Source organism: Hemitrygon akajei, chromosome 3 (genome assembly GCF_048418815.1).
Source record: "Hemitrygon akajei chromosome 3, sHemAka1.3, whole genome shotgun sequence".
Taxonomy (NCBI): domain Eukaryota; kingdom Metazoa; phylum Chordata; class Chondrichthyes; order Myliobatiformes; family Dasyatidae; genus Hemitrygon; species Hemitrygon akajei.
This window is the reverse complement of record NC_133126.1, coordinates 171,499,750-171,523,424: the sequence shown is the minus strand read 5'-3', so window position 1 is coordinate 171,523,424 and position 23,675 is coordinate 171,499,750. Positions and strand designations below refer to the sequence as shown.

The following is a 23,675-nucleotide window of genomic DNA, read 5'->3' as shown; positions in this document are numbered from 1 at the left end:
TAAATGTCCTCCAAGTTTTCAATACCATTTCGGTGGTAGAACCCCTACCTCAGCTCCAGCCACCCAATTTGGTGTGGACCTCCGGGACTGACTATCTGTATAGAATTTGCACATTCCCCTTGTGAACATGGGGGGGGGGGGTTCCACCAAATGCCTCGGTTGTCTCCCTTATCGCCAAAGCGTGACGGTTGGAGGGAGGGGGTTTACCTGACTCCCCCTCGTATGTAAGAAATGGAGTTGAATCTGAGGGAGTCGATGGGGACGTGGGAAGAATAACGCGGGTTAGCGTAAAGTTAGACGAGGTCGACCATTGGCTCGGCGACGTCACATCCGCCACTTCCTTTCAGACCGCGCGGGGTTGCTGAAGGTCGAGTCCTTCGAGGAGCTGGAGAGACCTACGGACGGTAAGGAGCTGGCTTCTGAATCTCCGAGTCGCCGCAGCTCCCGGGGAGTGGCAGGAGCGTGTGTGTGGGGGGCTGCGTTGGGACCGGCCTGAGTCTGACGGGAGAGCCGGGCTTTGGACTAAATGGCGGGCCGGGTTGTGGGCCTCGGCTTGGGGCACCATGTGCTGGTCGGTGCCGCAGTGACAAGAGAGTGGGGAGTCGGGCAGTTACAGCCGTAGTAGGCGCATCAGGACAAGACCTCCCACCCCTTCTCTTTTTCACACCTAGTCGCTGGTTACCATTAGGGGTTGAAAATCCTCAGCAAGTACCTTACCTGACCATTTCCTGACGGTGCATATTGTTCCTTTTAGCTTTAACCGTTCAAGGTTAGATGAATGAGATATTAGCTTTTTAATTTTTAAAATATGGTACAGCGTATCGTAATATGTTGTGATATTAACGCGGCGATGGCGCAGCTGCAGGTGCAAGATGTATGAATTAGATCGATCATCTTCCAGCTCTTAAGATTTCCATCACCTACGTTGCTACCACTGATTTATTTGATTAATGGCCAGAGCAGAAACAAATCCCAAAATCGCTTTTTTAAATTGATATCCGTACCTTTTTAAAGTAGGTAAATTTTGAGACTTGTATTCTTTTTATGTTCGCAATTCATCGTACTGTAAAGCACTTAAAATTACATCGATTGTACCAAAAATGCTCTGTAAATTATTTCTGTGTACGCTTCATTTAACTGTATAATTTTTAGCCAGTGTTGGAAATCTTTTGCACATTTTATCATGTTTAACTCTGATTCACTACTTTGACCTTTGCAGTGTAACTGCGTGCTAAAGAAAGAAACAACTTTAATCCGAAATTGTATTTTTCCGCTAATGGTGGGGAATCTCTAGTTTTTCAGTCTGTTTTAAAGTCGAGGGCTTTATTATTGCAGTGAACAACATGCGGGTTAATATCTCGTCTTCAATTTCAAGCTTCAATTATGGTTAAATCAAGGTTCTTATATTTAAAAAATCCCTCAAGCCTGGTGTACGACAGCGACAATTGCTTAAATACCTTTTCGTGAGCAGTGCGCCTAGTTTTTAGTGATTGACTTTAATACCTGGTTGATTTGACCGAGTCCGATGGTTAAAGACTTGGACTGTAATTATATGGAATGACATTTAGAGGCATTCTAATTATTTTTTTAGATTCCGACTTCAAAATAGTTTGGGTACATCTATATGGAAAATTATAAGTATTTAATTTGGTCTTTGAGTTTCTTCCCCCCCCCCCCCCCCCCGCCAAATCTGGATAGTTTAAGTACCTTTTGTTTACAAGCATTCCAATCGGTGAAGCAATCCCACCTCAAATTTTTTCTGCCTCGGTTTTGTAATTTTTTTGTATGCAGGTCAACAAAATGGTGTAATTTGAAGATTAATTTGCAGATATAGAAGGAATGCAGTGAAGATTTATCAGATTATCCGAGATTGCAGCTTTTTCGCAAACTAGACTCTTTCTTCTCCCCCCCCCCACCCAGTTTGAAAGAATGAAAGATGATCTCATTGAAGCATGGAAAATAATTACTGCACTCAATGGAATAGATATGCAGAGGATCTATCCCATGGCTAAGAGTGTGGAATAAGATGTCAATCTTGGAAAAGGAAGCTTGCCATTTTGAACAGAAAAAACGAGAAATTTCTGCACTTGTAAAACACTTGAGATCCTCCAAACTGGGGGTTATGCAGGTTAAGTTATTGATTGCATTTAAAACAGAGATATAGATTTTTTTTGATATTATAAGGACATGAGAGAAAAGTGGTATTTGATCGGCCATAATTTTGTTGAATAATGGCAAAAGCTCAGAGAGCCAAGTGACATACTCTTTAAAGTACGTATATAGCAACTAGTCAGTACTATACATAACTTCACTGTGGCCTTTAACTATGGGTTGTTTTGATGTACTCTAAACGTATCATAATGCCTCATCAACTTGGAGGAACATCCTACACCAACTCCAAATGCCTAAGTGCAGTAAAAAAGATTACTTGCAGCAGCATCACAGGTACATAGCATTATATAAGCAGAATTCACAAGAAAAACAAATTGTACATGGTTTATACTGATAAGTAGTTTTAATATTTTAAAAAAGTGCACTTGCAAGGTGATTAATGGTCATGCTCTTGCTAAATTGTAGTGATTAGGGTTTAGCTTCTGTCAAACCTGGTAGTGTGGGATTTCAGGCTTCTCTACCTCCTGTCCAATGATAGCTGCCAATAGGTGGCATGATACAGATATTGTGAATGTCTAGATAGATGTCGCCTTCTTCAGGCAGCACCTCCTGTAAATACTACCAATGGTTGTATCTATCGTGCAGTGTTGCTTTGATTTAGTTCATGTTATGAGTTACAGAAGATTACATTCAAGTCTACAACAAAACTTAAGACCAGGTGAGTGCCCCCTTGCTTTAGTGTAGGCAGTGCCGTTATTTGTTGCATGTTAATCTAAAATCTTGTCTAAGTTCTATGATTTTTTTCCTCTAGGTTCCATTGAATCTTGCAATATTGAAGTAGCAGATTATTGGCAATTTCTGTGGTGTATTCAATTTTGCAGCCACCTTAAGCAATTTCAGAACATTTTTGGTCCAAAAATTCCTGTAACCATTCAATAGCACCTTTCTTTAAGTAAGACTTACTTGCCCTGTCAGTTTGCTCCTTTTGCTGTTTTGTGCAGGTAGTAGAAACGTGCAAGGTCCTCTATGGGTATTTGGAATCTCAATAAACAAATTATGTAAGTTCTAACTAAGGAAATGTTTTTAGTTTAGAATTTTAATTTCACATGCAGAAAAGAGATTTTAAAAAGAGAAACATAGAAAATAGGTGCAGGAGTAGACCATTCGGCCCTTCGAGCCTGCACCGCCATTCAGTATGATCATGGCTGATCATCCAACTCAGAACCCTGTACAGGCTTTCTGTCCATACCCCCTGATCCCTTTAGCCACAAGGGCCATATCTAACTTCCTCTTAAATATAACCAATGAACCGGCCTCAACTGTTTCCTGTGGCAGAGAATTCCACAGATTCGCTACTCTCTGTGTGAAGAAGTTTTTCCTCATCTGGGTCCTAAAAGGCTTCCCCTTTATCCTTAAACTGTGACCCCTCGTTCTGGACTTCCCCAACATCGGAAACAATCTTCCTGCATCTAGCCTGTCCAATCCCCTTAGAATTTTAAATGCTTCAATAAGATCCCCCCTCAATCTTCTAAATTCCAGTGAGTATAAGCCTAGTCAATCCAGTCTTTCTTCATATGAAAGTCCTGCCATCCCAGGAATCAATCTGGTGAACCTTCTCTGTACTCCCTCTATGGCGAGAATGCCTTTTCTCAGATTAGGGGACCAAAACTGCACACACCAAGGCCTTGTACAACTGCAGTAGAACCTCCCTGCTCCTGTAATCAAATCCTTTTGCTATGAATGCCAACATACCATTTGCCTTTTTCACCGCCTGCTGTACCTGCATGCCCTCCTTCAATGACTGGTGTACAATGACACCCAGGTCTCATTGCATCTCCCCTTTTCCTAAACGGCCGCCGTTCAGATAATAATCTGTTTTCCTGTTCTTGCAACCAAAGTGGATAACCTCACATTTATCCACATTAAATTGCATCTGCCATGAATTTGCCCACTCACCTAACCTATCCAAGTCACCCTGCATCCTCCTCACAGCTAACACCGCCGCCCAGCTTCGTGTCATCCGCAAACTTGGAGATGCTGCATTTAATTCCCTCATCTAAATCATTAATATATATTGTAAACAACTGGGGTCCCAGCACTGAGTCTTGCAGTACCTCACTAGTCACTGCCTGCCAGAAGAAATTAGGGGCTTGACTTTTGAAATTTTTTTTAGTACGGGCAGTCTCCGGGTTACAAACGAGATCCGTTCCTAAGTCTGTCTTTAAATCGAATTTGTAGGTAAGTCGGAACAGGTACATACCTGTTCTTATGTAGCATCAGTTAGTCAAATGTTTGTCTTAGTATATGGTATATATTTTACCTGTCTATGCAGAGCTTTTTTCTCGTCATAAGTGGCCTTGTAGCAGCTGATGCCCTCGGTAACTGTACGGTAAACTTTGGTGAACCTCTCTGTATTAGGATCTTGCTCCTCTAACTTTGCCATCCCTGCTTCAATGAGATGAAAGGCTTCAGCTAACTCTTTCGTCAAAAACTTTTTTGGTTCTGGAGTTTTTAGGTCCCAGTCTTCCTCAAAAGCTATCATCACTTTATCCTTTAAAATTGTCCCGATCGTTGACCGACTGTAGCCTAATGCTTTTCCAATGACCGATGGCATTTCACCTCTTTCCGATCGCTTTATTACTTCCACTTTATTTTCAATCGTGATCATTTTCCTTTTCTTTGATGTATCACCAGCACTTTAAAATTTAAGCCAAATACAAAATTACACACTCAACACAGTGTTAACAGCAACGTGATCCGACTTAAAAAGGCGGACAGCATTCTCCTTCCTCGAGTTGATGAACTGCTGAAGCTGCACGAAGTTTTCATGAGCGTCACAAAGTAGTGCGTGCGTTCGTTATTACGGACCATTGTACTTAACTCAAATTTTTAATATAATAGGCTTTATGGCAGTCCGTTCGTAAGTACGAGTTGTCCGTAAGTTGGATGTTCGTAACCTGGTGACTGCCTGTACTTGATTATTTAAAAAATTCTATACTTCTTGATAAGTGCACAGTAAATTACTTCAAGGCTATTCAATTCTTTAGAAATAGCTGCCAGGTTTAGAAATGTGGTTTGTTTTATTTAGAAACTTGTCAGATTTTTCATTTGTCATTCCTTTGGTCTATCAGCTAACAATTTCAGTCCGTGATGTCATTTAGTAGATCTTTGAAAATAAGATGGCCTATGTAACATATTCTTCTTAAAGAGGGTAATCAATGATTTTTGTGTTGAATTCACATTGTCTTTTTCTATTTCACCAGCTTTTGTACACTACATTCCTACATGTGAAATGGGACATGTCCTTATTCCTCACTGCCCTTGATACTTTGAACTGTAGCAGTCTACAGTGCTGAAAATGGTCCTGTAGTGCTGTTTGGTTGGAAGTACCAGTGTATTTTGGCACAAGTTGGGTGAAATAGGTGATTGATATATGTTGTCTGAACATATTTCCTACTGCAAACAAAGACTGTTTCATTAGTGTGAGGATTTGTGAAAGTTCTACAAATGTTCCAAGCTCTGACCCTGGGATGGCGAATCACCTTTTTGCCCATTTCCTTAAAATAACAGACTACAAAAAGACCAATGTGATTTCACACCTTGCAGGCTAGTTATTGAAAATTGCTACTGCAAAGAAAGTACAGATTTTGCCTTTGCCATTGTAGAACTACTCTTTCATTTTTGTTAGCCTAATGTAAAGGACAATTTGTAGTTCAGTAATTTGATATTAGTTCAGAAACTAAAACATTATCAGATCCTAAATATAATCCATAATTTGTTTAAGCCGTATCCTTGACTATTTGTAATATTGCATCTGAGATCAAAGGCTGTAGTTGTGCAGAATTCTGAATATTTAAGGGGAAATTATTACATAAATTGTCTGTATAGCTTTTCAGGGAAGACAGTGAGCCAAGTACTGGATACCAGGATTGGATTTAACTGCTGCTAATGCATCAAGAACATTTTTTTAAAGCACATTATTTTAAAATTTGAAATTTGACTTGTATCCCAATGCATGAGATATGTTAGAACTTGAGGCACAAGATTGTCACTCAGCTGCTTGCCAATTGATTTTGTATGAGCTGCCTTTTAAGTCTGTCCTTCAATTAGTAATCGGATCCCTTTGCAATTAGCTGAGAACGGTGAGCACCTTGGCCTAAAGATTTGCTCCTATTTGATGCTGCTAAAAGTGCTATATTAGTAGTTCCCATCCTTTTACATGAATGTCCTGCTTGTACTCTTTTTAAAGTATACTCAGTAAGTATCTGATAATATCAAAAGCTGTATTTGTTTAAAGAGGTAGGGCTGTTTCACGGAATTCTGCATGGGGAAGGGCTTTGCCTTGTAGCATGCATAGTATGTTTTACTCTATGGAGCTAAATATAGAAGTGTCAAACACACACACACACACACCCATTACTGCGCAACCTGGCATTGTAATTTTCTTTAAAGGAAATCTGCTGAATCACTTGGATTTCTCCTTTTTGACACCTTTGCCTGTCTTACAAATTTACGATTTTTGTTTCAAATCTTTTGGTTCTAATTTGGATTTCAATATGATTCGTATAAGCTGGTCAGTGGAATAGTGGCATCTGCACCGGACTTCGAGACGAGTGGTCTCGAGTTCAAGTACGGCTGGATCCTTGTACACTTTCCATCCGTGCCGGGTTGAGTATTGAACTAGCAACATGGTCTCGTAAAAAGCAGATAAGTGCTAAAAGTACAAGGTTGTTGCCCAATATGCCACAAGGCATGGAAAGGAACAATGATTCATATAACTAAATACATTGGATAAAACATTAGAACATGAGATAAAGAGCCCATTAGACATAGGAGCAGAATTAGGCTATTCAGGCCATCAAGTCTGTTTTGACATTTCATCATGGCTGATCCCGGGTCCCACTCAACCCCATACACCTGCCTTCTCGCCGTATCCATATAACAATCACAGCACGGAAACAGGCCATTCCGGCCCTCCTAGTCCGTGCTGAACTCTTAATCTCACCTAGTCCCACCTACCCGCACTCAGCCCATAACCCTCCACTCCTTTCCTGTCCATATACCTATCCAATTTTACCTTAAATGACACAACTGAACTGGCCTCTACTACTTCTACAGGAAGCTCATTCCACACAGCTATCACTCTCTGAGTAAAGATATACCCCCTCGTGTTTCCCTTAAACTTTTGCCCCCAACTCTCAAATCATGTCCTCTCGTTTGAATCTCCCCTACTCTCAATGGAAACAGCCTATTCACGTCAACTCTATCTATCCCTCTCAACATTTTAAATACCTCGATCAAATCCCCCCTCAACCTTCTACGCTCCAATGAATAGAGACCTAACTTGTTCAACCTTTCTCTGTAACTTAAGTGCTGAAACCCAGGTAACATCCTAGTAAATCGTCTCTGCACTCTCTCTAATTTATTGATATCTTTCCTATAATTCGGTGACCAGAACTGTACACAATATTCCAAATTTGGCCTTAGCAATGCCTTGTACAATTTTAACATTACATCCCAACTTCTGTACTCAATGCTCTGATTTATAAAGGCCAGCGTTCCAAAAGCCTTCTTCACCACCCTATCTACATGAGACTCCACCTTCAGGGAACTATGCACTGTTATTCCTAGATCTCTCTGTTCCACTGCATTCCTCAATGCCCTACCATTTACCCTGTATGTTCTATTTGGATTATTCCTGCCAAAATGTAGAACCTCACACTTCTCAGCATTAAACTCCATCTGCCAACGTTCAGCCCATTCTTCTAACCGGCATAAATCTCCTTTGATGTCCCGGCCAATCAGGAAACAATCAACTTTTACTTAAAATATATCCATGGATTTGGCCTTCACTGCAGACTGGCAGAGCATTCCACAGATTCACTACTCACTAGCTAAAAAAATTCCTCCTTACCTCTGTTCTAAAAGATCGCCCCTCAATTTTGTGGCTGTGCCCCCTAGTCCTGGATACTCCCACCATGGGAAACATCCTCTCCAAATTCACCCTATCTAGTCCTTTCAACATTTGGTAGGTTTCATTGAGATCTCCCCCCACCTTCCCCACATTCTTCTAAATTCCAGTGAGTAGAGGTCCAAAGCTGTCAAATGCTACTCATGTGTTGACCCCTTCATTCCCGGAATCATCCTCATGAACCTCCTCTGGACTCTCCAATGACAACACATCCTTTCTGAGATAATGGAGTCCAAAACTGTTGACAATACTCCAAGTGTGGCCTGAATAATGTCTTATAAAGGCTCCCCTTGCCGTTATTTTCTATTCCCCTTGAAATGAAAACCAACATTGCATTTGCCTTCCGTACCACAGATTCGACCTGTAATTTAGCCTTCTGGGAGTCTTGCACCTCTGATGTTTGAAACTTCTCTCCATTTAGATAATAGTCCACACTACTGTTCCTTTTACCAAACTGTGTTGCCATATATTTCCCAACACTGTATTCCATCTGCCACTTTTTTGCCGATTCTTCCAATTTGCCTCAAGTCCTGTTGAAATCACATTCCTCCTCCTGCATTACCTACCACTCCATCCATCTTTGTGTCATCCACAAACTTTGAGGTTCCCACAACCTCCAGGCTCACTTTCAAGGACTCGTTCTCAATGTTTATTGCTTTTTTTTATCTTTTGTATTTGCACAGTTTGTCTCTTGCACACTGGTTGTACGCTCTGTTGTATGTGGTCTTCCATTGATTCTATTATGGTTATTGAACTTACTGAGTATGCCTGCAAGAAAACAAGTCTAAGTTCAAGGTGAAATCTATTATCAGAGTACATACATGTCACCACATACAACCCTGAGATTATTCTTCTGTGAGCATACTTAGCAAATTTACTGATCAGTAACTGTAAACAGGATCAATGGACAACAAACTGCAAATTCAAGTAACAATAAATAACGAGTATAAAATATTAGAATAAAGAATCCTTAAAGCGAGCCAGTCAGTTCTGGGAACACCAGAAATTGAATGAGTTCAAGAGCCTGATGGTTGACGGTTAGTAACTGTTACTGAACCTCGGGGCTGTATGTGGTGACATGCATGTACTTTGATAATAAATTTACTTTGAACTTTTAGAAGGTATTGGATCTCGGACTACTGTCATTTATTTGGGGTAACTTTCATTTTTCTTTCAGGTAACAATTTCTGAAGATAATCTGAATGGATAATATTAGAACAGCCATTTCAAATTTTGTAAGTAATTATTTTGGTGCCTAGTATGGTGATGCAGTTAGTCTTGTACTGTTGAAGGTTGGCAATTGATTACAATTTTGGCAACAAATATGCGATTGGAAAGGAGAATAGATATAATGTTGCTGATTGGATTATATCACCAGTTTATTATCGTGGGTCATGCCATTTGATCTGATGTCCTAGGATAAAAATGCGGCAAAAGAATTATGAAGTTGCAAGATCTTGTTTGAATTGTGCTCTCCGCTTCATGTTATTTTATTTTGGCTATTAAGTGTTTTTTTTTCTTTCACTACGTTACAATTGAACTAACCGGTTTTAATTTGTAAATTTTGCACGCGCACAAGTTTTTAAATTTTTGAGGATGATGCTGTAAAGAAAGTACCCAAAGAAGAAAAGTAAAGATTGCACTTGTGTGCAGATGTTTTAAAAAATGAGATACTGAGGGCATTTTTCCATGGCTTTAGAATTGAGAACTATGCAGCAAAATCTCAGGTTAAGGGATGAGCACTTAGTACTGGAACAAGCTTCCTTACTTGGAAAGTTGTGAAGATTTGAGAGTGTTGACATCAACTAACTGGAAATGCTAAGATACCGAGTATAAATAAGGTTGAAGATGAGGAGATCTTTGGATACAGAAGGGAATGTGAGAGAAATGGGCATCAGGTTGGGAAAGTGAAAATGTAGAGAATTGAATCAAACAGTGAATGGAAGTGTATTCCAGACTTTTTGACCTGTTCTTTATTAGTTACATGATTTAAATTTATTTTCAATTTGTTACATTGATGACATTAACCTTTTAATTTGCTTTTAGTTTGGAGGCGAGTTACGATCATATACTCGTTTTAGTCTAACACGTCAAGCAGATGGAGATTTGAGCAGGGTTGAAATGAAAGCAGCGGACACTGAAAATGATGAGGAAATGGGAGACGGAATGCCTGATGGCATGCAGACTCACATTCAGAAACCTCAGAACAGATATAAAGGAATCATGAAAAATTTGGTGTTTGTTCTTTTCTTTGTTACAATAGGTAAGAACGGACTTTTCTATGTGATACTTGTTTTCCTCTTCCCTTCCAAACTGTGTATGTTTTGTAACTTTTGTTATTAAAGTCTGATTTTTAATTTGCTGTTAGGAATTCACAATTACTGATACATCGTGTACTTTTGTTTTAAATTTCAATGAAAGATGTGGGTTGCTAGGTTAATTGACACAAAATTGCCCTTTTGGTATGTTGGTAAATGGTAGATGGGGGCTTGAGGGGAGTAGAATAGAAATAGTGCCAATAGGGTTTGATAGCATTGTGGACAAGATGGGCCAAAGGTACCATTTCCTTGCTGTATGGCTATCTATTTATTGCAAAGTTTGTATTACTTCATCACAGCTTGCCTTTCCTTCTATTTTTCATGTTGTCAATAAATTTTGATGCCATGTATCCTGCCCTCTTGTCTCAGTCATCAACATAAATAGTAGATAACTGTGATCCAATAATTGATCCCTGGCATAGTTCACTAATTACATCCTAACAAGCAGAAATAGACTCATTTATTTCTATTCTATCCTCTGTGAACCAATTTTCAAGCCCAACTAATACACTTCATCCAATACTACAAATATTGCACTTCTGTTTTCAGTCTATTATGTAGCACCTTGTCAAATGCCATTTGGAAGTCCATCTACACCACATCAACAAGTTCCCTTCATCTGTTTTATAACCATATAACCATAAAACAATTACAGCACGGAAGCAGGCCATCTCGGCCCATCTAGTCAGTGCCGAACGCTTACTCTCACCTAGTCCCACCTACCTGCACTCAGCCCATAACCCTCCATTCTTTTCCTGTCCATATACCGATCCAATTTTTCTTAAATGACAAAATCGAACCTGCCTCTACCACTTCTACTGGAAGCTCATTCCACACAGCTACCACTCTCTGAGTAAAGAAGTTCCCCCTCGTGTTACCCCTAAACTTTTGCTCCTTAACTCTCAACTCATGTCCTCTTGTTTGAATCTCCCCTACTCTCAATGGAAAAAGCATATCCACACCAACTCTATCTATCCCCCTCATAATTTTAAATACTTCTATCAAGTCCGTCCCCCCCTCAACCTTCTGCACTCCAAAGAATAAAGACCTAACTTGTTCAACCTTTCTCTGTAACCTAGGTGCTGAAACCCAGGTAACATTCTAGTAAATCTCCTCTGTACTCTGTCTATTTTGTTGACATCTTTCCTATAATTTGGTGACCAGAACTGTACACAGTACTCCCAAATTTGGCCTCACCAATGCCTTGTACAATTTTAACATTACATCCCAATTCCTATACTCAGTGCTCTGATTTATAAAGGCCAGCATACCAAAAGCTTTCTTCACCACCTTATCCACATGAGATTCCACCTTCAGGAAACTATGCACCATTATTCCTAGATCACTGTGTTCTACTGCATTCCTCAATGCCCTACCATTTACCATGTATGTCCTATTTTGATTAGTCCTACCAAAATGTAGCACCTCACACTTATCAGCATTAAACTCCACCTGCCATCTTTCAACCCACTCTTCTAACTGGCCTAAATCTCCCTGCAAGCTTTGAAAACCCACTTCATTTTCCACAACTCTACCTATCTTAGTATCATCTGCATACTTACTAATCCAATTTACCACCCCATCATCCAGATCATTAATGTATATGACAAACAACACTGGACCCAGTACAGATCCCTGAGGCACATCACTAGTCACCAGCCTCCAACCTGACAGTTACCCATCACTACTCTCTGGCATCTCCCGTCCAGCCACTGTTGAATCCAATTTCTACTTCAATATTAATACCTAACGATTGAACCTTCCTAACTAACCTTCCATGTGGAACCTTGTCAAAGGCCTTACTGAAGTCCATATAGACAACATCCACTGCTTTACCCTCGTCAACCTTCCTAGTAACTTCTTCAAAAAATTCAATAAAATTTCTCAAACATGACCTTCCATGCGCAAATCCATGTTGACTATTCCTAATCAGACCTTGTCTATCCAGATAATTATATATACCATCTCTAAGAATACTTTCCATTAATTTACCCACCACTGACGACAAACTTAGACTGATAATTGCCAGGTTTACTCTTAGAACCCCTTTTAAACAATGGAACCACATGAGCAATATGCCAATCCTCCGGCACCATCCCCGTTTTTAATGACATTTGAAATATTTCTGTCAGGGCCCCTGCTATTTCTACACTAACCTCCCTCAAGGTCCTAGGGAATATCCTGTCAGGACCTGGAGACTTATCCACTTTGATATTCTTTAAAAGGGCTAGTACTTCCTCTTCTTTAATCATCATAGTTTCCATAACTACTCTACTTGTTTCCCTTACCTTACACAATTCAATATCCTTCTTCTCAGTGAATACCGAAGAAAAGAAATTGTTCAAAATCTCCCCCATCTCTTTCGGCTCCACACATAGCTGTCCACTCTGATTCTCTAAGAGACCAATTTTATCCCTCACTATCCTTTTGCTATTAATATAACTGTAGAAACCCTTTGGATTTATTTTTACCTTACTTGCCTAAGCAACCTCATATCTTTTAGCTTTTCTAATTTCTTTCTTAAGGCTCTTTTTACATTCTTTATATTCCGTGGGCACCTCATTTTGCTCCATTCTGCCTTTATTTATTGTGGCTCTCTCTTTTTCCGAACCAAGTTTCCAATATCCCTTGAAAACCATGGCTCTATCAAACTTTTAACCTTTCCTTTCAACCTAACAGGAACATAAAGATTCTGTACCCTCAAAATTTCACCTTTAAATGACTGCCATTTCTCTATTACATCTTTCCCATAAAACAAATTGTCCCAATCCACTCCTTCTAAATCCTTGCGCATCTCCTCAAAGTTAGCCTTTCTCCAATCAAAAATCTCAACCCTGGGTCCAGTCCTATCTTTCTCCATAATTATATTGAAACTAATGGCATTGTGATCACTGGACCCTAAGTGCTCCCCAACACATACCTCTGTCACCTGACCTATCTCATTCCCTAACAGGAGATCCAACACTGCCCCTTCTCTAGTTGGTACCTCTATGTATTGTTGCAAAAAACTATCCTGCACACATTTTACCAACTCCAAACCATCCAGCCCTTTTACAGAATGGGCTTCCCAGTCTCTGTATGGAAAATTAAAATCTCCCATAATCACAGCCTTGTGCTTGCTACAAATATCTGCTATCTCATTACAAATTTGTTCCTCCAATTCTCACTCCCCATTAGGTGGTCTATAATACACCCCTATAAGTGTTACTGCACCTTTCCCATTCCCCAGTTCCACCCAAATAGTCTCCCTAGATGAGCCCTCTAATCTATCCTGCCAAAGCACCGCTGTAATATTTTCTCTGACAAGCAACGCAACACCTCCCCTCTCTTGCCCCTCCAATTCTATCACACCTGAAGCAACGAAATCCAGGAATATTTAGTTGCCAACCACACCCCTCCTGCAATCATATTTCGCTAAAAGCTACAACATCATATTTCCAGGTATCAATCCATGCTCTAAGTTCATCCGCCTCTCTTACAATGCTCCTAGCATTAAAATAGATGCACTTAAGAAACTCTCCACCTCTTACTCTCCGTTTATCCCTAACGGTGAAAACAACTTTATTATCTTTTTCGTCCTTTTCCCCTATATCTTCGGTCTGAGCACTCCCCTTCTATTGTCACCTGCCTATCCTCCCTCACACACTGTCTACTAGCTTTCTCTATTTGTGAACTAACCTCCTCTCTCCTAATCTCTTGAATTTGATTCCCACCTCCCAACCATTCTAGTTTAAAGTCTCCCCAGTAGCCTTCACAAATCTCCCCGCCAAGATATTGGTCCCCCTAGGATTCAAGTGTAACCCCTCCTTTTTGTACAGGTCACACCTGCCCCAAAAGAGATCCCAATGATTCATAAACTTGAAACCCGGCCCCCTGCTCCAATCCCTCAGCCACGCATTTATCCTCCACCTCATTCCACTTCTACTCTCACTGTTGAATGGCACAGGCAATAATCTCGAGATTACTACCTTTGCGGTCCTTATTCTCAAATCCCTTCCTAAATCCCTATATTCTTCTTTCAGGACCTCTTCCCTTTTCCTATCTATGTCATTGGTGCATATATGTACCACAACCTCTGGCTCCTCACCCTCCCACTTCAGGATATCTTGGACACGATCAGAAACATCCCAGACCCTGGCACCAGGGAGGCAAACTACCATCCGGGTCTCCTGACTGCATCCATAGAATCGCCTGTCTGACCCCCTAACTCTTCCTTGCCCTACCTTCTGAGCTACAGGGCCGGACACTGTGCCGGAGGCATGGCCACTGTTGCTTCCCCCAGGTAGGCTGTGTCATTCCCCCCCCCCCCCCCAACAGTACTCAAACAGGAGTGCACTGGGGTACTCTCTAGTACCTGACTCTTCCCCTTCCCTCTCCTAACCGTGACCCACCTGTCTGCCTCCCGTGGCCCCGGTGTGACCACCTGCCTGTAACTCCTCGCTATCAACTCCTCACTCTCCCTGACCAGATGAAGGTCATTGAGCTGCAGCTCCAGTTCCCTAACACAGTCCCTTAGGAGCTGCAGCTCGGCGCACCTGGCACAGATGTGGACGTCCGGGAGGCTAGGAGACTCCAGGACCTCCCACATCCGACACCGAGAACAACAAGCTGCCCTCACACTCATAATTCCCCCTTTCCTCAAATAACAGGAAAAATTGAAAACTAAACCTACCTTGCCTCGCACATTTCAGCCTAAGCCTGTTAAGCCAAAGCCCTTAAGCTTTCACTCTGCTCCCGGCTCACTCCACTGCCCGCAGAACGATGCTGCCCACTGTATAAGGCTGTGTTCCTTTTAAATCTTCTGCACTTCACTGCCCGACGTCACACGCCTGCGCAGTCCCGCCTCTCTTAACTCCGATGAGAGAAAGAAAAAAATCAAAATGGCTCCCGCCACTCTCCTGCTCCGATTCTCAGGCTTCCTTCTCCAAATTTTTGCTAGTTATATCTTTATATGAATTCATGCATTTAAGATAGAACGGAGAAAATTTTGAAAACTGAAAATTACCCTCCATTCACTGGAACACACAATATTTTAAGAAGCTTTTAGACAAGTGCTAGAATTATGAAGACATTGAAAGCTATGGACCTAATACAGATAAATGGAATTACTGTAGCAGTGGCATTAGTGGAGGTGGATACAGTGGACAACTTGGACAAGGTGAGCTGAAGGGTCTATTTTTATTTTTATCAAATCAGTAATTGATTCTAATTCTATGCCCTTTAAGCACCTCCAATCTTCAGCTACAGAATTTCAGACCTTCCCATTCCTTAAGCTTTCCTGGTATCTGCCATTTGTGAGAATGGGGTTTTTAGTGTTAACAACTTTGAACTCTGTGTGATAGGTTTGCAGAGCTATTGATTATGAGATCACTTTTGTTTAATACTTGTGTTTTGTAGTCTTGCTGCATAAGTGATGGACAGAAATTGTTTGTGCCCTTTAACTGAAATGCTTATTGACGCAAAAGGAGATATGACAATGAGATTAGACTTTGATCATACACCCAAAAAAGTGTTTAGAATGAACTTGTGCTATTACTATATTGACTTATAACATTACAATAATGCCATGAATGCTGAGTAGTCATCAGTAAAACTGTAAAACAAATGCACATTTGAATGGAGAGCATCACAGTAAATATCTTTTCTTCTGAAAAATGGAATGTTATGAGTTCTGTTTAATATGCAATTCCACTTGTACATAATAAATGTATTATTCTGCTTCTCAGGATTTCTAGTTGGTTATCTAGCATTTCGAGGTCAAACGCCAGGAACACCAGGTACACCAGGTACACCAAGTACACCAGGTGGTACAACGGTACAATCTGAAGAACCATTTTTAAATTACAACGATACCAATGGTTATAATGAGGACAATGAAGAGGCTTCAGTACACCAGTTCTCTGATCTTAAGGAATTGTTTCAAGAAAAATTTGTCAGCTCTAATTTGAAGGCTATTATTCGGTTAGCAGCTATTTTGTTATCATAAAGTTTAATTACTTGAGCTTGGCTTGAATGCATAGATATTTCCCAGCTTTCAGAATAAGCAATAATATGAGAGTTCAGATCTTTTCTAACTTGCAGGACTCCTAACGGTCTGCAGTCACTGAGAAGGCTGCTTTTTCCTTAGAAGGCTATTGGGAATGGACAGTAGTTGCGTCCTGGTCCTGACATTTTTTTTTACACCACACTTAAAAGTCATAGGCAATGGAGTCACAGAGTCCCATAGCATAGAACCAAACCCTTTTGGCCCGTCGTGGTCCTACCAACCAAGTACCTTTCTATACAAATTCTATTTACCTCTACTTCATTGGTAACCTACCATTGTATTGGTGATTCAAGTCCTCATCAAATGTATCTTAAGAGTTGTGCAAGTATCTGCCACTACCACTATCTTAAAGCAGAGCATTCCAGATTGTGGTCACTGCAAAGGTGAAAAGATTTCTTCCTCTGATTCTCGCAAGATCTCTTATTACTTACTTTAAAACTGTCCTCTGATTTTAGACGCCTTCATCATTATTTGCCTTATCAGTGCGTCTCAGCTTTGTACACTTCATATCAGACCCCTCTCTAATATTTTTTTTAATCAACATGCTCTAAAATTTCACTGTTATAACTTTAATCTTCAGCTACAATGCTTTTCTGTTGGTGAATACAAATGAAATGAATTCATAGAAACATAGAAAACCTACAGCACAATACAGGCCCTTCAGCCCACAAAGTTGTGCAGAACATGTCCTTACCTTAAATTACTAGCGTTACCCATAGCCCTCTATTTAAGCTCCATCTACATACCTAAAAGTCTTTTAAAATACCCCATTGTTGCCGCCAGCCCATTACATGCATTCACCACTCTCTGCGTAAAAGAAAAAACTTACCCCTGATATCTCCTCTGTAGCTACTCTCAAGCACCTTAAAACTGTGCCCTCTTGTGGCAACCATTTCAGCCCTGGGAAAAAGCCTCTGACCATCCACACAATCAATGCCTCTCATTATCTTGTACATCTCTATCAGGTCACCTCTCATCCTCCGTCACTCCAAGGAGAAAAGGCCGAGTTCACTCAACCTGTTTTCATAAGGCATGCTCCCCGATCCAAGCAACATCCTTGTAATTCTCCTCTGCACCCTTTCTATGGTTTCCACATCCTTCCTGTAGTGAGGCAACCAGAACTGAGCACAGTACTCCAAGTGGGTCTGATCAGGGTCCTATATAGCTGCAACATTACCTCTCGGCTCCTAAATTCAGTTCCACGATTGATGAAGGCCAATACACTGTATACCTTCTTAGCCAGAGAGTCAATCCGCGCAGCTTCTTTGAGCACCCTGTGGACTCGGACTCTGATCCTCCACAGTGCCAAGAGTCTTACCATTAATACTATATTTCTGCCATCATATTTGTCCTACCAAAGTGAACCACTTCACACTTATCTGGATTGAACTATCTTGACTCCCTTTCTTGAATAAGGGAACAACATCCGTAACCCTCCAATCCTCCGGAAATCCTCCCGTCCCCATTGATGATGCAAAGATGATCGCCAGAGGCTCAGCAGTCTCCTCCCTCGCCTCCCACAGTAGCTTGGGGTACATCTCATCCGGTCCCAGCGGCTTATCCAACTTGATGCTTTCCAAAAGCTCCAGCACATCCTTTTTCTTAATATCTACATGCTCAAGCTTTCCGCTGCAATCACCAAGATCCTTTTCCATAGTGAATACTGAAGTAAAGTATTCATTAAGTACCTCTGCTATTTCCTCTGGTTCCATACACACTTTCCCACTGTCACACTTGATAGGTCCTATTCTTTCATGACATTGTTCTCCTAGTTCTAATGGGTCCCATATTTTTCCATTTACTCTTTCACTCTTGATGTACATATATTTTAAAAATTGTGATTTTTCTTCCTTAATCTTAGCTGTCAGTGATATTTCATGGCTCCCCTTTTAATATTTTAAGCACTGACTCTTTATATATCTGAAGGGCCTCCTCCATTTTTAGTCCCCTTCATCTAGGACGTGCTTCCATTTATTTCTTGATCGAACTCTTGATGTACATGATTTTTTTGGACTTGCTGTCCTTATTCACCTTTATGGGATCAGATTGGCTCTGAACTCTCGTCATTTCACTTGGAAATGTACATGGAAGTAGTTGTTTGACTACATTTACCAGGTCTTACTATTGCTGCCATCCTTTTAAACAGCCCCCACCCCCCCTCATTGTCAAGCCTTTTGAATAATAAGCCAAATGAGGCCATTTACAATTTACACACATATTGTCGGCCCTCCTTATCCGTGGGGGTTTGGTTCCGGGGGACCCCCTGCGGATGCTCAAGTCCCTTATTTAACCTGTCTCAGTGTAGTGGACTTTAGGACCCGGCGGAACTCCAGACCCACCTCCCGTGCTGTTCCATTGACTGAAAACGATCATGTTTTATTTTCCTATTGATGTAAATTCATGTAAATGCAAATTGTTGACTATGGCATCTGTTGTTTGCAGGCACATTTCTGAAACTGGTGATCATCAGACTGGTTCCAGTGGTGATCTGATTAACACCCGTTATGTCAAAGAAGAGTTCTCGAAAATGCTTGATGAGGATAATATCTGGACTGACACTCACTATGTAACACTACAGGTGAATAGGTAAGTGCTATGGAAAGATGACATTGAAAACTTCATTTAGACCAAAGGACATGAGACATAAGAACAGAATCAGGCCTTATGGCCTATCAAGTCTGCTCTGCCCTTGCATCATGTCTGATTTATTATCTTCAGCATCGTTCTCCTGCCTTCTCCCCGTAACCTTTAATGCCCTGACTAATCAATGTATCAACCTCTGCTTTAAATATATCCAAAGACTTGGCCTCGACAGCTGTTTAAGTGTCAATGAATTCACTAGATTAACAGATTCACCACCCTCTGGCTTAAGAAATTCCTCCTCATATCTCTTCTAAATGGACATCCCTCTATTCTGAGGCTGTGCCCTCTGGATTTAAGCGCCCCCACTATAGGAAGTATCTTCTCCACATCCGCTCTATCCTGACATTTCAATGTTCGATAGGTTTCAGTGAGATGCTCCCTCATTCTTCCAGTGAGTACAAGCCCAGAGCAATCAAACGCTTCTGACATCTTAACCCTTTCATTCCTGGAATCATTCTCATGATCCTTTAATGCCACCACATCTTTTCTTGAATTAGGGGCCCAGAACTGCTTAGAATACTCCCAACTGTGGTCTAATCAATGCTTTTTAAAGCCTCAGTATTACATCCTTTTATATTTGAGTCCTCTTGAAATGAATCTAACATTTCATTTGCCTTCCTTACCTCTGGTCTAGCTTTGAATTTAGGCTCAATAGTTTAATTTTACAATTTGATAATTTGAACACAGATAAGAAGATTGAATCTTTGGTCACTATTTGACTTCAGTGGACCTAAATTTTTCAGCGAGTTAACAGTCGTTTATTTGTTAAACACGGGCATAAATAAATACCTCAGCAGGAATCATAGAGCAGTACAGGAGCAGGCAGATTGACCCAGGATGTTTTGCTGAACTAATTAACCTAATTACACCTAATCCTTTTTGCACATGGCTCATATCCCTCTATTCTCTGCATATCCAGAGAACCTTTTAAATGTCTTCTGGACATTCTAAAGAAAATGGATACTTCTGAGGCCCGCAGATTCAAAAAGCTCCCATTGATAAATATCATTAAAATCTTTGACAGCCGGTTAAACTGCACCTTGGTTGAGCTGGCAGTCAAGCTATCTAAACATTGGAAAGGCACTGATATTCACATATCAGAAATGAAATTTACAGGTATAACTAAATTGTTCTTTAAAATTAAAAACTGTTCAATAAAATGGGATCATTAAGTCTGTTCTTCAGTTTTAGATAAATATTCCTGTGTTCTGCTAGAAGTTTTGTGTCAGAGCCATTGGATAAATTGCCACAAAACTTCCCAAGTTTGGAGTAATTTGTTGAAATTCTTAAAATCTGAGTTCCATTGAAACAAGTGCTTGTATAAGTGCAAATGTTTCCCAGAATTGGATGGCTTCGGCTGAAGGGTCTTTTTCTGTGCTGTGCAACTGTATGTATCTGTTATGTCTGCAAAAGTATTGCTGAATAATAACTTCTAAGGCAAAGCTCCATTAGGTAGGTGAGTGACTTCACTATGAAATAGGACGCCCAAACAATGGCACTTTCAATTTAGTTAATGTCCACTTGTGCTGAACTGAAATTGAATTTGAATGCATAAAAGGCATAATTTTGGATGGCCAGCATGGTTGACATCTTACTATGGCTTACTATATCTATAGTTTAACCTCAGTGCTGAAATCTGATACTTGATCCCATGATTTTATTCTGGTCTGAATTATAGTAATTGACTACTACTCTAAACAAAAATGAATTTTGGCTAATAATTTTTTAATTTCTCTCTAGCAAATCTCCAAATAAAATATGGATTGATGGTGGTGCAAAACCAGAAGAATTAGTTTTAAATGTGAAAAATTCAGACGTATATTGTCCATACAGTGCAAATGGTACATTCACGGTGAGAGTCAAACTTTTTCAAATCTTGGTGGTTAATTTAAATGTATTCCAATAACTTGACCTTTTTTTGAGACTTTTATTGATCTGTGGGTAGACTAACCAATTTGGTAGCAGTTCTTAACTTTTCAAAATATCATAAGTAAGGTATTGCATATTTTCTTCTGCAAACTAATGTCCCTTGCTGCTGTAAATCTATAAAACACCATATCACATTTCCACTTTTACTTGGGAATTAAAACTTAGTAAAGTCTGGCAATGTGGGTTGCTGTTCTGTCATACTTGTTTTTTGTTTTCCTGGGTCTATGTATCTGGTTAATGTAATAATTAGAAAAGAATATCAGATTTGACCAATGAAGGAGAAGTGGTAGTTCTGTCCTTTTTGCTAAATTCTGCAGGAAAAATGTCAGTGGACTTAGTTACTGGTGAATCACTTTTCCACTTTATCAGAGTCAATCTTGCTTTCGATGTTCGTACTTCCATGCATTCCAACTCAACTCCAAAAGAATTAAATATCTAATCTGAACTGAAATATGAATTGTATTAAATAAGTTCTATTGGTTGACCTCAAGTAGATAGTACTAAGAGCACTCAATTTTCTGCTCCTTAGTTTAAGAGATAATTAACTACTACAGTGGACTTCAGTTATTTGGGCCAACTATATTGAGAAAATAGCTGGATTCCCATAATTTATTTGGGATACTGTGCTGCCTAATTGGGTAGGAGACTTGTGAACAGTTTCTAACTGGTGTCAGTCGCATGCACTTTCGTGGCTGTTAGACGTTACAGCGTGCTTGGAGTCAACAGTTGTATGTGTCTGTGTTCATATATCTTTGATTTTTGTCACTGATAATTGGGATAAATAAACAGAAAGACAATTCAGAACCGTTTTGCTCACTGTGGTGTCAAGCATTCAGGCTTGGAGATGCCATAAGTGGCTGGGAGTGCAAATGAAACGATTGCACTACTACAGCAAGTTAGGAACTATAAAGAATTTGAAGGTATCGACAATCATCTTGAATGACTCAATGAAAGTGAGGATTTGGGGGATGCCGTTGTCAAAAGTATTGTATGAAGGCAATCCATTATCTGCATGAGATGTCTGTCTGGACTTTGCACACAGTCCAAAAGACACAGCAGAGTACTTCGGATGAATTCTTCTAGAAGGAATTAATACATAGTTTTATAGTACATGTTGGTAGTATTTATTCTGTATTTCAATTATATACATAATTCATTTTTCAAATTGTAGCTGGTCTTTTTTATACCTTTTTAACTATTCTCCTGAAACTTCAGCTAATTCGAGAAGCCACTTTATTGGCCCAAAATGTACTAGTCCCAATGTGTCCTGATTAACTGGAATTCACTGTTATTTTCACTTGCTCTGTGTCACTGTGGTATGTATATGTTCAAAACAACACCACCTTGATTAGCAAACTGACAGTGAAGGACTTGGGTGCATTTTTAACCCTTGTGCTGTCTTCAGTGTACAAAATTTTGACATGGAAGTTATTTTAATATTTTCATTATTAACTGCATAAATAGTTGGACTGATTGCAGTATTGAGGGAAAAGGAGTTTTGAATGAGCTGCCCAAGGAATGGTAAAGAGCCAAAATAGAAACTACTACTTTGTTAAAAGCACTAGACTTTCTCAAATGCACAATCTGTTCACTGACTTTTAAAATACTCAACCACCTGAGCAAACTCCCTTAAAGTCTGGCATATAGCTCTCTGTTCGATATGATGTTGCTCCTCCACTGGACATTGCTGGCATAAAGGCTGATTTATACTTGTGTGTCGCATTGACGCCGTAGGTAATACGTACCCTATGCCGTCCCTACGCTGTAGGGTGACGTGCACCTCTCCGGAAAAGTTACTCATGCGTTGCGGCAACATAGATTGCAACAACTGTGGTTGGTCCGCTTGGTAGCATCGCATTTCCTCCTACGCATTTCCGGTTGCTTCTTCTTCGCCATGTCTGTAGGCTGTGCGTACACCAATGCGAAATAGATGAACCAAATAGTCAAATCTACCTGCCAACATGCAAAATGTTTGAAATGCAATCCTTCGTCCATGTCTCGCACGAAGAAACTCAACACAGCGGCATTGAAACCCCACCACCAACTAGCGTTTTGGCACACCAATGCATGCTCACTACGGTGTAGAACGATGCAGAAGTGAAAATCAGACTTACGGCGCAGGCTGCGGCGTAGCCCGTACGCACAAGAATAAATCAGCCTTCAATGATAATGTGAGAATTCAATTGTAGCAGTGTCTGCTCTTTTGACATAATGATTCAGTGTGATAGACAGGAATGAGCTGACCAGCACAAGCAATAGCAGGCATAAATGACATAATCCCACTATTAGTTTTCATCATTGCAAATCAATGCATGAAACATTCTTACTATTGTCAGTATTGAGATTTGAAAGATTTGCAAAAACTTGCTGTTGGAGACAAGTGGTAGTAACTCTCTGTTCTTGCATTAATACATTCCCTGTCTTTCTAGGGCAAGCTGGTATATGCCAACTATGGAACAGAAGATGACTTTAAAGAATTGCAGAAACAAGTGGATGTCAATGGCACTGTTGTCATCGTTCGCGCAGGGGAGATCAGTTTTGCAGAGAAGGTTCTGAAATGTCAAACATTGACTAACTTCTAAAGTTTTCTTGCTATTGCTGCCACAGCATGAAGGAATTCATAAATTGTCAAATGAATTGTCATTTTTCTATTTTG

General features: G+C 40.2%; 1 protein-coding gene across 2 annotated transcripts in view; it reads left to right on the top strand.

The window, feature by feature from the left end:
- Positions 1–319: 319 nt before the first annotated feature.
- Positions 320–23,675, top strand: part of LOC140725625 (transferrin receptor protein 1-like) — a 56,779-nt gene continuing 33,423 nt past the window's right edge. The window contains exons 1-7 of one of the 2 annotated variants that reach the window (XM_073041333.1): positions 320–404; positions 9,261–9,318; positions 10,130–10,346; positions 16,128–16,362; positions 18,890–19,033; positions 20,831–20,942; positions 23,449–23,568. In XM_073041333.1, the coding sequence (XP_072897434.1) occupies positions 9,286–9,318; positions 10,130–10,346; positions 16,128–16,362; positions 18,890–19,033; positions 20,831–20,942; positions 23,449–23,568 (861 nt within the window). In that variant the 5' untranslated portion in view covers positions 320–404; positions 9,261–9,285. Of the gene's footprint in view, positions 405–499; positions 770–9,260; positions 9,319–10,129; positions 10,347–16,127; positions 16,363–18,889; positions 19,034–20,830; positions 20,943–23,448; positions 23,569–23,675 lie in introns of those variants that run through there. The other variant, XM_073041334.1, reaches the window with a different exon arrangement.